The sequence below is a fragment of the Balaenoptera acutorostrata genome, chromosome 1 (assembly GCF_949987535.1).
Source record: "Balaenoptera acutorostrata chromosome 1, mBalAcu1.1, whole genome shotgun sequence".
Classification (NCBI taxonomy): Eukaryota; Metazoa; Chordata; class Mammalia; order Artiodactyla; family Balaenopteridae; genus Balaenoptera; species Balaenoptera acutorostrata.
Window position 1 is genome coordinate 57,934,342 of NC_080064.1, and position 16,287 is coordinate 57,950,628.

General features: G+C 38.4%; 1 protein-coding gene across 17 annotated transcripts in view; it reads left to right on the plus strand.

The window, feature by feature from the left end:
- The window catches only part of SGIP1 (SH3GL interacting endocytic adaptor 1), a 224,863-nt gene that overhangs the window by 150,418 nt on the left and 58,158 nt on the right, over positions 1-16,287 (plus strand). For 6 of the 17 annotated variants that reach the window (XM_057530689.1, XM_057530717.1, XM_057530691.1 and 3 more), the window contains 3 exons: positions 5,941-6,068; positions 7,046-7,172; positions 13,047-13,106. In XM_057530689.1, coding sequence (XP_057386672.1) covers positions 5,941-6,068; positions 7,046-7,172; positions 13,047-13,106 — 315 coding nt within the window. Of the gene's footprint in view, positions 1-5,940; positions 6,069-7,045; positions 7,173-12,050; positions 12,117-13,046; positions 13,107-16,287 lie in introns of all 17 variants that reach the window. The other 11 variants (XM_057530639.1, XM_028163573.2, XM_057530654.1 and 8 more) reach the window with 3 other exon arrangements.

The following is a 16,287-nucleotide window of genomic DNA, read 5'->3' on the forward strand; positions in this document are numbered from 1 at the left end:
CCAGCCTAATCAAGCTGCCACTGAAACAAACTGCTCTCTGATGTCATCATTTGACATGCTCACCAGCCTATGAGGTCAACTCTAAGTATAGAGACAGGTGATGGAGCAGTTTATCAGAATTGTACATTTTGGGATTCTAAATGCACATGTTGACATTGAATCTGATTTTTTGGTTTCCCTTATTTGAAGCTTCATTTTGTGCTCTCTAATTATGAAAGGATGGGAACTACCAAGCATATCCAAGAAAGACCAAGGTTTTTCTAATGCATCTTCTGTATTATTCATTCCACTGGTGCTCATGCTTGTCTGACGAGATCCTCCAGTGCCTTCCCAACTGTTCCTGTGGGTTTGGTTTAGGTGCCTTTGCAGGGGTGTCAAGGACTATTTATTTTTTATTTGCTTTGAAAGAGGCGACCAAGTTTAAGTTATTTAGATCTAGTAAGAGACAGAAAGGAAAGGCGTTTGTCTCTATTCTAATAGTCATCAATGCTTCCGCTTTCAATGGAGTATCTTTCAGTGCTTGCTCTGGTTTGCAAACTGCTCTGTGCTTTAAAGTGAGAGCATCCAAGCCGATCAAGGAGAGGACTGGAGAGTCACCTGTACTGCATACAAAATCAGTGTTTTATATCATTAGGTGTGCCCTTCCTCCACCAGAAAGGGAAAAGAATGCAGTACTAAAATTTAAGTTTGGGAAACTATGTTAAAACAAAATCGGCAGGCTTCTTTACTATAGGACCTCTGAGAGCCATTATTTTGCCAATAAGAGCAACAGCTATAGTTTCTTGTCCTGGCTTCATGCCAAGAACTTTATACACATCATTTCATCCTTACAACAACCCCATGAGGTGAATACTCTTATTTCCCCCATTTTACAGATAGAAAAACCAAGGCTCTTGGATGTTTAGTTTTTGCCCAAGTTTACACAGCTACAGGTGGTAGACTTGGGATTCATCCTCGGGTCTCTCTGATCTCAAGCCTGTGTTCTCAACCACTATGCCCTCCAGGCACTCTTGTAAGGTTTAGTGACAAAATATCCCAAACTTAGTTGAGACTGACACACACCTGTACTGCACAGTGTCATCAAGATCACCAAAAGTCTTCTCTCCAAACCTACTCCTCTGTGTTCCTTTCTATAATTCTGGAGGGTTAGAGCCTCACTTCCACCCTCTATTGCTTTTTTAGGTCTTTGGGGGTCTTACTTAACTGTAAAGATAATAAAGGGCTCCTAGGTAAAACCTTCAGTTCAGACCTCAACCCCAAAGAAGCTGGTTGTCCTCTGTCAAAGAAGGGCATGTTTCCATTGCCTTGGATGGGACTCTCTTTCCTGGGCCAGACTCTGAGTCTTCTGAAAGAACTTTTCAAGGAATAATGCCTTCTCTCCAGTGGCCCGACCACTATGCTCTCCTCAAAGTAAACACCTTTGGTCGGGGGAGGGGAGCTTTGTTACTCACTCAGCTCCTCCAACACCTTCCACAAGGCTCTGGGAGATGCTTGTTTGATTGAATTGACCACTGAGCTAATGAGTGACAAGAGAAGCTCCAGCTTTCTTTCTAGAATCCTTGGGAGTTCTGTTGTTTTAATGTTTAGTTTCCATATCCTTATTTAAAATTACTTTAAAATGTTACCAGTAAAGACTATCAATTCTTAATAACTGAGCTGGAAAAAAACTATACTTTGCTGGTATTAAAGGATTGAATTTCTAAGTAGAAGACTGAACTGGGCCAATGAAGCTCATGAATAAATAAAACTGTGCACCATTATCTCCTTAATTAAGTCCCAGTTTATTTGCTCGTTAATATTTTATTGATGAAATATACACAGACTGGCAGAAATGTAAATTTAGGATTAAAACAATAGGATACGGCCTCATGTTTCAAAGATTCGTAATGCTTATCACTACCTGCTTCTTAAAACTTAACCTGATGGGAATAACTCTTCTTGTACATCTCAAACTATATTTAATTAGATACAATTATGCCTACTTTAAAAATTTCATTCACACCGAGATGACTGCCACTGACCAAGATTAGACAGTACTCAGGCCTCGTGAATCAGAAGAGTTACCTGCTATTGAAAAAGTTGGAAGTTAAGAATTTGCTCCAAGAACTTTAATTTCCTTATGGCAAAAGTTTAAAATACATAGTTTGGCCAGCACATTGCTTTATTGAAATGCAGACACTGCTTGGCAAAGGCTATCTCTTCCCCTATGTGGGCTGTGTGTGCCCAGAGGATGGAATGGGGAAAGTGTTTTCTTGGCCTGCAGCAAGTTTGGAGGCCAGGGAAAGAGAGGTGTCCATAAAGATAGAAAGTTCAGTGGAACATTTCCTGACTGGGGAAACTAAAGCAATATTAAAGCATGTTAAACACAAACAGACACACACATACAACCCCCCATAAGCAAATAACTTTGAGCTACCTGGGGTTGAGTTAAACAAATATATTTCCTAACTACATGTCCAATATGGAAGCCACTAGGCACATGGGGCTATTTTAATCTTAATGGTAATTAATTAAAATTAAAACTCAGTTATTTAGATGCAGTAGGCACAATTCAGTGCTCAGTGGTCACATGTGGCTAATGGCTATCTTATTGGACAACACTTGTTCCAGAACATTTTCATCATTGCAGAAAGCTCTGTTGGACAGTATTGTTTTAGGGCTTTTAATGTGCTGGTCACCAAAAAAGAAAGTGTGAAACCATTCCCACATATGTTTAATACTTTCTTCAAAGCAATGGTATAATTGTGTCCTAAGGAACACAAGTTGGGAAAGACTGATTCTTTACATATTTCGAAGTGCATATATTTTAATTCATTTGATTCTCCTCCACAACATTGTGATGTATTAGCCTCATTTTATAGATAAGGAAACGGACACTGAAAGATAGGACTTGCCACCATTACAAAGCAATAAATAGCAAAGCCAGTATCTGTCTGACCTCAGGTCTGTTGGATTCGATTTACCACTTCTCCCCCCCACTCCCCTCCCCCACCCACGAGCACACACACGAAAAGAGAGATGAAAGTTGAAGTCATCCTTATGCAGTTCTCATACCAAAGCTATGATGGAACTCCAGGTTGAGAGCGGCAGATGGATTGAGAGCACGTCAATGGTTGCCAACTTTTTTGAACTCACAAAACTCAAATGATGTACATGTGATTTTTAAAGTTAAACAATGTTGTCCAGTTATCTTCCAGCATTGTTCTTGGGAATAAACACTGCTTGAAGGGAAAATGAAAGTATAATTGAAGATAGAAGAATGAGGATAGAGACGTACAAATAATAACCCTCTATATTCTTGCAATACAAAATAATTGTGTAATCTCACAAAATCGTGTGAAGCCTTAGTACAGTTGTGAAATACTCCTTAGGCCCTGACTACTCTCTGCTGAATGTGTGGGTTCTGTCAAGCAGGTTTTGCTTCTTAAACACTCCCTTGGTGTCTTCTAACTGCACAATGAATCAATGAAATCAATTCAGTAAAGAAAAAGTGAGTAAAACAGTAAAGAAAAAGTGCCCCGAAAGGAAAAGGAAACCAGTTAACTAGGCACTTTTTTCCTTGCTTTTAGTTGTACCTGTATCAAAAAACAATCTTTACCATCATCAACATCAACTGCCTTTCATTTGTGTAGTATTTTATAGTTTAGTAAATACTTTAATAAGCATTTTCCATTCCAATTGTTACAACCCCTTTGCAAAGTAGAAACATGTCTTATTTTTTAAAACAGGAAGTTGAGGCTCAGAGAAGTCAAGATCCCACAGCTGATGAGAGGTGGGCAGGGCCAGAACTCAGGTCATCCGACTTTTCATCAGTTTTTTCAATATTCCACAATGCCTCGATGACAACTCCTTACTGGTTTTCCAAGTATTACTGAAACTGGATTTTAAAATTTCCCTTCTAGAACTTGTAAGAAAAGGATAAGCAGCTGACCTTTTCCTGAGATTGACTCAGAAGACTATTTCTTGGAAATAGACCCATGGATAGACATTTTGACCCACTCCTATAGCATGGTTTTCCAGCAAAATAGAACCCTCAAAAAAGCTCCATAAAACTTCCTGACAAAGACTTTGCTGTGTAAAGATTTATTTCCCATCTCTTTGCTGTCACTTCTGTTTTCTGAAAACATCCTGGGTATAAAGAAAACTTTGTAGTGGGACCTGTCAAAATATACCTTATTCTTTTATTGAGAGAAGATTAGCCAAAGTCTAAGAATATTTATATTGAGAGAAAAGTATGCAGTCTGTCCATGCAAAAAGAAGACCTTTGTGCAAAATATGGGGCTAAGGTCCACCTAAAGCTACAAGACACTGCATTTAAAAGCTCAGGCTTTGTAGTTACATTGACCATTTGAGCTACGTGACCTTGAGCAAGTTACTGAATATCTCTGAGCTTTACTTTCCACTGAGATAGTAGAAGTACCTTCCTCCAAAGCTTTTTGTGGGGATAAAATAAGATAATGCATGTAAAATGCCTAGCATAGATACTGGCCCAATAAAATAAAAAGTGAGTATACAATAAAAAGTTGGTAGTGGTGGAGAGGAGGTATCGGTAGGGATGGGTGGGAATAATTAGTAGGGTTTCACACCAATGAAACTACACTTAGAATAAACAACACAGAGAAACACAACTCACTCAACATTTCAAATTGTTTAAACAAAGGAGAAAGACTTTCACCTCCAGGGCACGCCTAAGATGGGAGCAGATGCTGAGGTGATGGGTTTTGCTGCTCAACTCCAAAGCTCCTTGAGAATCTGAAAATCTGGACATGGAGGTGCTGGTCTAGGATTCTCCAGAGAACAGAGTTTTGTGGCATGTTGGAGGGGAGGCTAGGTGGGGACAGATATTTTCCTGGGGTACAATTTCTTAGACTTTTCTTGGAGTGATTTGATACCTGTGCTTCTAAGCAAAGTGAAAAAAACCTCAGGAGCAGTTGGAACTTCTCTGACTGAACAAGAACAGTTTGGAATATTGATTTGACTTTCTTAAGGTTGTTAGCCGAGTAGTTTACCCGTGTATCCCGGACAGATGACTGAAGACAGGCAGACCCCTGAGTCTAGAGACCTCTCTGGTGTGCTCAACAGCGTGCATGCCAACCTCTGTGTGTCCTCTGTGTTTCACATGCTTGTCATTGACAGCCAGAAAAGTAAATCCAAGAGGCTCTTTTAAAAATCATCACAAAAATCATCTCAGGCAACCTCTACACAGACAGATTCCTACGCAGCCTCCTTTGAAAAATAAAATCCTCTAAATTCAATGTGTTTCTGTTAAGATTCTACACACAAAGTGTGCACGTAACATCTAATTTACTTTCTTATATTTTGTCCTTTGCTTACCATCAAGTGTTTGCTTATGCTTGCGAAGTTAGCACTCATATCTTGAAGCACAGTAAGAAGGATACTTCTCTTCTGTATTTTATATATATAAATATTTATATACATATACACATATTTATATATATGTATATATACATATAACGTGAAAAATCTTTTTTTTTCAAGTTCTAACCTCCATTTTCATCTTGGACATAAATAAATTCTGAATATGCAAAAATCAAGAGAATTTATCATAAGTTTGGTGTGTACCATGGTCAAAATGAAGGATACCCACCCACCCAGCCAAAAGAGCCTTAAGAATATATTTTCTGTCACAGGGAGTAATAAAAGGATTTACCTTTCACTGGGTGTCACATGACAACAAAAGGCAACGAGCTTCAGCTTCTGCCATCAACCATAGTTCAACTGAGTGATTTTTTTTCTTTATTAAAAAAAAAAAAAAACCTAAACCCCATGTGCTACAGAGTTGACTGTACTAACTGCTGAGGTGAAAAAAATGGCTGTGATTGACACTGTGTCGGGGAATGGGGAAGGCGGGATCCAGTGATGACAGCACTTCTGGCCACCTGCGTTCCTAGCCATTTTTAACACCAGCTTGTTTTTCAGGTGCATCATCCCCTGCTCGGCCAGCCACCCCCTTGGTTCCTTGCAGCACCACGACCCCACCTCCACCTCCTCCCCGGCCTCCGTCTCGGCCAAAGCTACCTCCAGGGAAGCCTGGAGTCGGAGATGTGGTATGTCCCCTTCTGCCCTGGCCTGCTCAGAAACATCCAGTGGGAATGACAAACAGGAGTCCAAGTGCCTGAACGCGGGTCATCTCAACTTCAGGTCTAAGTCTTACTTACAGTGCTTGAACTAATGGCCCTGACAGGTGACATCTGAAAGACAGTCACTGCCATCAGAATGTACATTTCAGTTTCCCTCAAATCTCTACCATCTTTCAAGCCAAGGTCGAAAATAGTAGCAATAGGATCCTGGGGCCCTTAGTTCTTCTACAGTGAGTTTGATGAAAATTAAGATAATAATGCTCAATTGTGCTAAATCCTTTAGAACGGGAGGTGTTTCCTTTCACCATATTTATCTGATTTTGGAAGATTCCAAGGGAGGGCAAGTCCTGATTTCTGTCCCCAGTCTACAGAGAAGTTACTGGTGGTAGGCACACTATGTGAATATAAAGAAGGGTGGTATGACCCAATGAGTTTTTTCTGGACGTTTCCTGCATCATGTTTTAAGGCTGAGGGGTGGGAAATATTCTGTGTGAACAATTAAGAGACTTCTGGCAGAGGTAAATGTCTTTGGTATCTGCACACAGGAGTCACAGACTGGTGATGTCCCTGAGATCTGGTTTAGCTAACACAGGACAGTATTCTGTATTCAAATATCGTTCAATGGGTATAAGCTCTCACATTATAGTACTTGCTTAGTCCCTGGGGGCATAAGAGGCCATCCTCCTGAAACATCACCGACCACACCCCAGACCTCAGCTTCTCTAAATGTGATGTTCCTGTTGAGTGTAGCGCATCATGGCTGATGGTTCCTCTAGCTCCATCCACAAGCTCCTGTACAGATATATAATCAATTTCAGTGTAAAAATGGTGCCACCTGTTCTCTTTTAAGAACCCGAGTTGTCATATCTGGGGCCGGGAGACGCTAAAAATATGGAGGGCAGACCTGTGAATCTAACTTTCCATTTCTTTTCTTCTCCCTGCAGCCCCGACCTTTCAGCCCTCCCATCCATTCTTCCAGCCCTCCTCCGATAGCACCCCTAGCCCGGGCTGAGAGCACTTCTTCAATATCGTCCACCAATTCCTTGAGTGCAGCTACCACCCCGACAGTTGGTAAAAATGATCTCCTCTCTTCTAATCTGTTTGTGGTTTTGACTGGCTATTATTTATGATCTGAAAACCCTAACGCCCTATGTTTCTGATCAAAATTGTTTTGCTGTGTGTTTTGCTACTATCATCTGACTCTTCTTTTAAAAGCACCTTCTCAGCAAAGAAGGCAAAGTGCTTTAAGTAAGCAAATAAGCAAATAAAAGAATGTGAACACCTGTGTTTTGCAGGAATTCTCTTATGCTATTTCCATGCAGAGCTATTCATAAAAGTAAAGAAGAAATAGTCAAATAAGATCCTATAATTTAGATATTATTTCTTATAATGAAAATAGTCTCCATTGAGGGGGGAATGTTTTTTTTTTAATTCCAACCATGTAACCCATCAGAAATCACAAAATTTAGAACTTTTATTTTCTTGAAGCTTTCATTTCTTCATCACTTTGGTTCTCCTTATGTTGACAGATGGTATAAACATGGGCACTGTGGGACGTGAGAAAACTTTTCGACATTTTTTGTAGTGCTTTTCAGTGATGTGCGGTCAATTTTCCCCAAGAAATAAGTCATTGCTGGCATTTTCAGTAAATGCCTTTGTGCCTCTTTCCTTATGGTGTGATGAAAGTGAAGAGTTGAGAATGGCCGCTCAGCTGGATGGTTTTCCCAGGTTTAAATGCCTCTTCTTGCCTGGAGCGTCTTCCCTCTTCCCAAGGCCGGTCTATGTCTACACCTCTTTACCCACCTTCCATAGCTCCTGCTGCTTCTCTCGTGTTTGCATGGTATCTCTGACCTGGGCTTTCCCATTCCATTTTTTCCCATTGTCTTCCTTTATTGTCTGAATGCCCTCCAAGTCTCCCGTATTATAAACCAGCTGGCTCATGCTGCATTGCTTGGGAGAATCATTAACCAAAGCTAAATAAATTCCTGCTGCTACTTGCCAAAAAAGAGCACACTACAGAGTTGCCCATGTGAGGAGTAATTTGATCAAAGCCTGAAGCTCTTCTGGAGAAGAAATCCCTCTTTTCCCAGGGAAATAAGTTAAGGTGTGCCTCTTAGGCCCCCAAAGAGAATTTCGACCATGTCACGTGCTCTACATTTTTAATCAGATCAGCCCCAAAGAATTCTTCAAATTTGGTGAAAATATAGCCAGCTATCCAATTTCATATGATTCATTAACAGACAGATATTTAACATCATTTATATAACCATGTCTATTCTTTATCTGCATCATCAGCTGGGGCAATTCAGGGCTCCCTAATTTTAGATGCCTATTAGCTAGTTTCTCTCTGGGTTTTGTTGTTGTTGCTGTTTTGTTTTGTTTTTTCTGTAACTTCCAACCTTATTTTTGAACTGTCTTTAATACTCTTGATTGCTACAGCCATTCCCCCACTCCTGCTCTGTTGTTTTTCTGTTGCTTTTTCCTTAAGGTCATTTGTTCCACTCACTCTCTGTGATTTTCCTGGTGGTTCAGAGAGGAAAGTAAGGATAATAAACTGTCACTCAGAAAGCAGACCTCAAGTGACCTCAGATGACCATCTAACCTATTCCTTCAACTCATTGAGATTCATAGAGAAAATTGCACACACAGAGCATTTGACCTGTGGCCATGTTTTGTACCATGTGTTCTCATGCTCCCTGCTGTAGAAATCTCAAATCCTGGCCAGTGACTCTGATTCTTAACACAGCTAGTATGCATTCTTTTAAGATGAACCACAGAGGGGCTAAGAAGAGAAAAAAGCCACCTGAGAGGCTGGTCACATTGCTTCATTGCTGAGGAGCATTCTGATTTTATCTGTTTGGGTCTGTTATTTTTGTTTGGTTTTCATCTTCCTCACTCTCTTGTTCTTTATTTCCTGCTGCTGTGGGTCACCTGACAGCCATTTCTCTCTGAAGTAAATACATTGTCAATGACCACCCAGCAGCACCTTGTGTAGCGTTGTTTATCTCTTTTTGGAGAGGATGTGCTTTGGCTGTTCAGCACTAAGGTGCTGACTGTTCATGACTGCCTTGGAACATCAACTTAATGTAATCAGATGGCTTGGGGGAGATAGAATTTCAGCAGCAAATTCCTGACATCGATGACTCAATATTTCCCTCCCTCCACCAAGATACTTTTCTGACGTTTCCTGTGACACTTGTGCCAAAATTGGGACATGTGTGGCAGAAACTGGATACTTATTATTTGTACTTGCTTATTACAAAGTTTAATATAATTCAAGGATTAAATTTTTAAGAGCATGTCTGATCTTCCTACACAACAATTCAAATAAGACTTCGCTCCTGCCAGACTTTGGGCGTAAAATCTTTTTCATGAGACCTGTGATTATAAAGTAGTAAATCTGATGCCACAACTGAAAACAGGACTTTCTGTGCATTGTCACATTCAAATAATGAAGAGTCCCTTTGCAACTGTATGTCACTGAATTTAAGTTACCTTCAATTAGAAGATGCACTATTATTTTCTATATGACTGAGAAAGGGCGGAGAAAGCTGCCAGTTGAGGTAAGGTGCAATACTTTCTTATCGTATTGATTTTAAGACCCATCCCAATTCCAGAGAGGTTAAAAAGTACACATAATAGAATCAATGAAATACAATAAACTCCTTTTGTACTGAACAAAGCTCACAGGACCTTCACTATTTGATTTGGGGGGAAGAATCCTATTAATATTATGTGAATAAAGAAAGTGTTTAAAGTTATTCTATTGTAAGAAACAAATTCCTAGACATTTAGAGATAGAGATAAACAGGGAGTTATCTCTAATTGTATATATCCAATTTATTATTTGTTTCTTATTTCTATTGGTGACAGTCATTTTTTTCGATGTTTGCAAAACCTTCCTTTGGTACCCCAATGCAAAAAGACCACCATGAAGACAATTTTTCTTCATTGTTAAATTCACTATGAATTATATTCCTTCACTGTTAATTATGTATTTTTAAATTACATCTTTAACATCCCAGGAATCTGTAATGAATGAAAGGTAATCATTTACGGGCACCAAAGGAAGCATCAGATGGACTTTGATGCTTCCTTTGGTGTAGATCTTTGAACAAAAGTGATTTGTATTCAGTACAGGAATATTAACCGTAGCATTTAAAACTTAAAATATTTCCTCCAAGTCTTTGTCTCTCTAAGCTGGGTGGCAATTCTGACTCAGATAAGCTTTTTAAAAAATATATCTGTATCAACATCAATTATTCTGAACAAAAAGAAAGACCTTTGGAGGTGGATATTCTTGAGCCCAAGTTTAAATTCTCACACTTTAGTATTTTTTTCCTTCTGCCTTTTATTTATTTATTTTTTTGGAAAAGCCTGCCTCCAGTACTGACTTCCCCATCTCAGATCAATCTGAGGCAATTTCCATGGTTAGTTCTTAAGGAAATTTTTCTTCTGTACTTGATTTGAGTGTTGCCCTTATTTAAATTAAGCACAGAGCTATGCAACCACCCATTTTTTAAGTTCTCTGATTTATTTAGTATGTTTTCTTCTAAGCGCTCAATGTCCACAACCACAATAAAAAATGATAGCCGTGCTGTTCAACCCTTACGAACCATTCTTTTGTAACTTCTGCTCAAAGAACAAATGGCAGTATTGGAGGCTCCTCATTTTAAGGAGATTGTAAACAGAAAATTAGTTCTTCAAAAGAAAGGAATATTCTCCACCATTCCCCCACTAACAGGTATGAAAAGGCACTGTTACATTCAGTTACTGCCAATGTAACTTTTTTGTGTCCTATTTTCTGGAGATATTATGGGGTATCCTTCTTAGGGCCAGTTCTTGTTCCTCTCCTACAGACATTATAGGAGTTGCATTCGCTTATTCTAGCCACCAAGGAAGCCACATATATATTAAAAACTGATTGACAGGTGCTATCCTAGAGCCTTAAGAATTGACAAAGAAATAGTTTCCCTGCCTTATTCACTAAGTCTAAGGAGGCAAGCTAGTAGAATATTTTCCAAGAAACATAGTTTTTGAAATAATTTTACTACCCTCATCCATTTCCTTATCTTACTTCTCTACGTTCTAGGGAAGATTCTCCCTTACCGGTCTTTGTACAGAATTTATTCAATTTTCTATTAAAGTTACAATAATACCCTTCAGACGTGTGGCATTGATTGATCTAAATCACATAGAATAAAACTTCAATTGTCTACATTTGTTTGTTGGTGAGGAGGGAGACCGTGTACAGAGATCCAGAACGGTTGGGATTCAGAGCAACTGTTGTGACCAGTTTACAAAGACATTTGGCCATGCCTGATACCATAGCCAAAGATGGAATTACAATAATGCTGTTCAAAATTAACAATCCATAACTACCAAGTACAGGTGCAAGGCAAATTGAATTTGGATATTGATGAAGTTGAAATGGGATACTTCATTCAGGGACCTCAGATTCATACTGTTGCATTTTTATGGTCTCATTAAAAGCTTTCTCTTTCCCCATGGGGAGGAAGGTGCATGCTGGGTGATCCCATTGAGTTGTCAGCGCTCTGCCCGGAGGTTCTTTTGATGGATATATGTCCAGCCACTTGAGAATTGTGTCTGAGTGAAATACACCTGCACGAGTCAATTATTAATGATAGTGCTTTTAACAACTCCCTGAAAATGTGGGGGTGTGATTTCTTCCATGGAGCTGACTTCAGTGAATTCACAGATGCTAAAATCTGGCATTTTTTAGATTTCCATTTCTTCTCCTAGGCTCATCATGCAATAAGCACATCACTTTTTTATACTCTTTCCATCATCTCAGTGTCTTAGGTTTTGTTTCCTTTTTCCATTAAAATCATTCCTGTGTTTCGATCAGTACAGTGTGTTGCTTGATTTCATTTGAGATTTGTATTTGTGTTTTTGTTTTCCATTCCTTTATATTTCTTTGGTTCGTAGTGTCAGAAGATGATGTTTTTTATGACAAACTGCCCTCGTTTGAAAGGCGCTGTGAAACGCCAGCAGGTATGGTGCTAGCCGAGTGATCTCTAGATAGCTAGACTTTAAAAATCCAAGCCATTATGCCATCTGAATGCTAAACTTCATGGACATGTTCCTCACCTGATGAGTGTCCAATGCCGATCAGATGCACTGTCTATTTACTGTTCATCGTGGAACTCATGCCACTGAAATGTTTTTTAAGTGAACATTTTATAAAGCAGCAGGTTGCATGACAGTTTCTCAGTGAAAAGGTTCAAAAAAGGTGAGATGCAATTGCTTTGTGAATTTACAAAAGGAGGAATAATTTAACTGCTCAGAATTACGTGTTCAGTGACGGCTTTTTAATTAAAAATATAGTAGAGCACCGTTAGTAATCTTGTCTTTTCTTTGGTACGTAGGTAAAGGGTGTTTTGTGTCTGGATGCCTAAGGTGATTCCAGGGGAGGGGATGGAAGATATATGACATCTTCCACGAACTTTCAATTGATATGCAATGCTGTTGTCATTGAAAACCTCAGCTAAGTTTTATATAACCTATAACTCCGAGTGTATCTTTTTGAAAACATAGAAGGGGATGACATTGAAGATGAAATAAATACAGCAATTGCTGAATGACAGTTTGGCCAAACTAGTGCAGTTAAAATATGCTGACGCCCCTGCATGGCCAGGAAGACTTCTTCTCCATGCGCACCAGCACCGAGTACCAAGCTACCAGCAACACGTGCCCATCCCTTTAGGCCTCCATAGCTTTGCTTTTGCTTTCTGTTTCCCGAACTGAAAACAAAATAATAATAATAGATTTCCAGCCCTCCCTTTTTCCTGCATGCTAACGGCATGCAGTGCCTCTGCCCTCCCCCCCTAGTGAGATTAATGACCTGCTCTGTAACTCATACTGTGTCCTTCTCTCTCCCTCTCCTTAACCTTTCCCATCCCGCTTCAACTCCTGGCCATACAGAGAATGAACAGCCTTCCCTCGTTTGGTTTGACAGAGGAAAGTTTTATTTGACTTTTGAAGGTAAGTAGTACATAGCATACCAGATTCTAATTTATCCTCCCCTCATGCTTTTTCCCCATTCGCATTTTTAAATCCCAGTTCTCTTCAAAAGACCTGCTCTCACTTTCTATATAAAAATGCTATGGCTACTTCAAAAATATTAAATACTAAAGACAATATTCCATGAATTTGGTTTGTATGGGATCTTCGATTTTTTCATATTAAAAAATTAAAGCTAATTTGCAGTTAATATTGGTTACTTAATTAACTGTGTTAAATTGAAAAAAAACAAACACCTTTTTTGGGCAAGGAACTTAACTCTGTCAACCAGGGCTCTTTCCTAACTCTTTTGCAAATGCAATGCAACAAATATAAGGACATTTTTGGTTGGAATTGGCATTTAACTTTGCTTTGGATAATTAATATTTCAGATACAACATCCATTATTGTAAAATGTAAATGTGTAAATATTCTTATGACAAGGAATGCTGCATGGGAGGTCAGAAAAGTGAGGAAAAGAAAAAAAAGTATTTTAGTAAGTTCTATTTGCATCTTCTGAAATGGAAATTGAAACTGGAATGACGAGTAAAATGGACAGCTACCACTGGACTTGCCATTTTAGATGATGAAAGAAAATATACGTAAATACAATGTCAGATATCTAACCTCAATGTTGGATAATTTGTTATATTCTGTATTAAGGATTAGCATTCTTCTGTTTTATATTTAAATTCTAAATCATTTTAACAAGCCAAGCATTTGATAAAATGGCCTGTTTAAACTATTGTATAGGAAAAATTAAGTAGTTCAACTTAATTAATGGACTATCTTACACATATTTATCACTTAAGCCTCTGCTTTCTACGATTTTAAATAGCTAAGTTTATCTTGGGATAAAAAGTTGGCCAAAAAATATTCTACTGTAGACTTGAGCCTAAATATTGAACGTTTTGTATTTCATGACAACAAAAAGAACTTTCTTAACTTAAGTGTGTGTTTTAGCACAATTGTAAAAAGTCAGAATGACTGATACAGATTTTGAAGTAGTTTTTGTGGTGTGGCTTTTTTCTCCTAACAGTGACTTTTCCTTGCAAGATGCTCCCAGAGGTGGAAGTCCTTAGCTTGGAGTAGCTTGGGTAGCAGCAGGAAATATTGTCTGATTTAAAGCTTCCCAAATACTTGATGTCTGTCCTGAGTCAGGCAGAGAACAGGTGAATAGGCAGTCTTTAGGGGAAGATGCATATTTTCCACATGATGTCGGAAACCTTCATTGCCTCAGACCATTAATTTTGTGATAACCAAGATGCAAAGTCCACAAACTTATGACCGGCTAAACTTTCTCTTCGAATCAGATGGAATTAAAAAGTGCCCAGGTGTCTTTTTACTGATCAACACATCTCAAAGCAGAAGCTACGGTTGAATAGGTTGGTGATCCTGACTTACAGCCAATACCTGCATACATAAAAGCCCTTTCTCTGGTTCAGTCTGGCCACAGTAGAAGTTGTAGTTTACCCTGCTTTAACCAGGAAATTAAGCCATATGCTACCGGCAACCTTCAAGTAACATCTGGGGCTCCAAAAAATATATTACATAATTTTTTGTTGGTGTGGTTTGTTTTGGCTTTAGAGTATCTGTTGGTTGGTTTGCTTGTGTTTTGGTTTGGATTTCTTTAAACAGAGAGAGGTAGACTTTTTCTGAAGATACCAATCTAAAGAGAACTTTTGGTTGTTGGTTTGTTTGTTTTTAAAATCCACATCATCAATCAAATATAAGTATTAATAAACATATGGAATAACAATGTGAACCCCTTTTTTTCTTTTTAGGAAAAGAAAATATTTGTTAGTAGATTTTGGGGTATCTAAAGTTGGTAACGTTGCCATTTTAATTAGTAAGATCCAAATTCCTTAAGCATCTCAATTTGAGCCAAGGGAAGTCATACAAGAAAGAGGTTGAATAGAAATTAATTGGAATCTCTAGTTCTCTGTTAGCTTCATCTTGGACTTTGCTCAAGGCTGGAAAGTATAGGCAAGGCTTCTTAAGGGACTATAGGAGCAGCCGTTTCATAAATGTGCCCCTAGTCTTCTCATCAAGAAACGCTCATGGAGATGAAAATACGTTACAGTGAACTTCAAGAGAAGACTTAAGAGAAACTAAAAATGACACCTTACCCCCGGAACTAAAAATGACACAAGGATGGCTACGTTTTAAGAATGGAAAAGTTTGTTTTCATCATTTATGTACGTTAGTCTCAGGTAGTTTTAGCTAGTGCAACCTGGAATGATTTTTAAGTTTTCTGCTGTGATGATAAAATGGCATAGAAACAGTGACATGTTAAATTGCCTTGAGAATAGTGCCCCTACCCAAATTTTAAACTCCCAAAAGACTGTCATTCAACATGTTTTATTGAGTAGCACTTTTAGTATATTCTTCTAGGGCACTCTGGCTTTACCCACATTTGTTATTATTAATGTTAATTATCATTACCTTCAATTCTTTATTCAGGGAATGCAGAAGAGGAAGAAAGATTCCCAGCTCAAAATATTCACTTGTTCTAAATAGCTTTGAAATTATTATTTGTTGGCATCTAAATAGTGTTTCTATCATGTTCAAAACCTTAGCCTGTCTTATCCATTGCTTTGTTCTTACCGTGCTCTAGGCATTGTGGTTACCCAGTGAGTGTTGAGTCACTGACCAATCAACCAACTCACTAATGAACATTGCCTTATGAACTTATTTGGAGATAACTTGAGATGCTTCACACCTCCAAATTTAACTTAACAAGAGAGATAGAACAGCATTAGATGATAGTTCTAACTCACAAGAGTTCCAAAGCTTGTCTTAGTGGTTTACTTTTATAAACAATTTCATTTTTTAAAAATTCACTGAAATTTTAACCTATTTAAGTTGAGCTGAAAAAAAATGATGAAGGTTATGAAAGGTGGTAACTGTTTAAATTCATTCATCCAGGAGTATATCCAACTGAAACTATCAAGTATTCTTCTGAGATGTAAGGAAGGGAAAGATATTTCCATAACAAGTAGATGATGTTAGATATTTGAATAATTCTGTAGAGCATTTGAACATCAAGATGTTTCCAGAAATGTGCTGTCCCTCTCTTTGTTTAACTTATTTAACTACAAAATCATCTTGTATCTGGTAATGGAAAAAAAGACGACCTACAACCATACATTCTTGAGTGTCA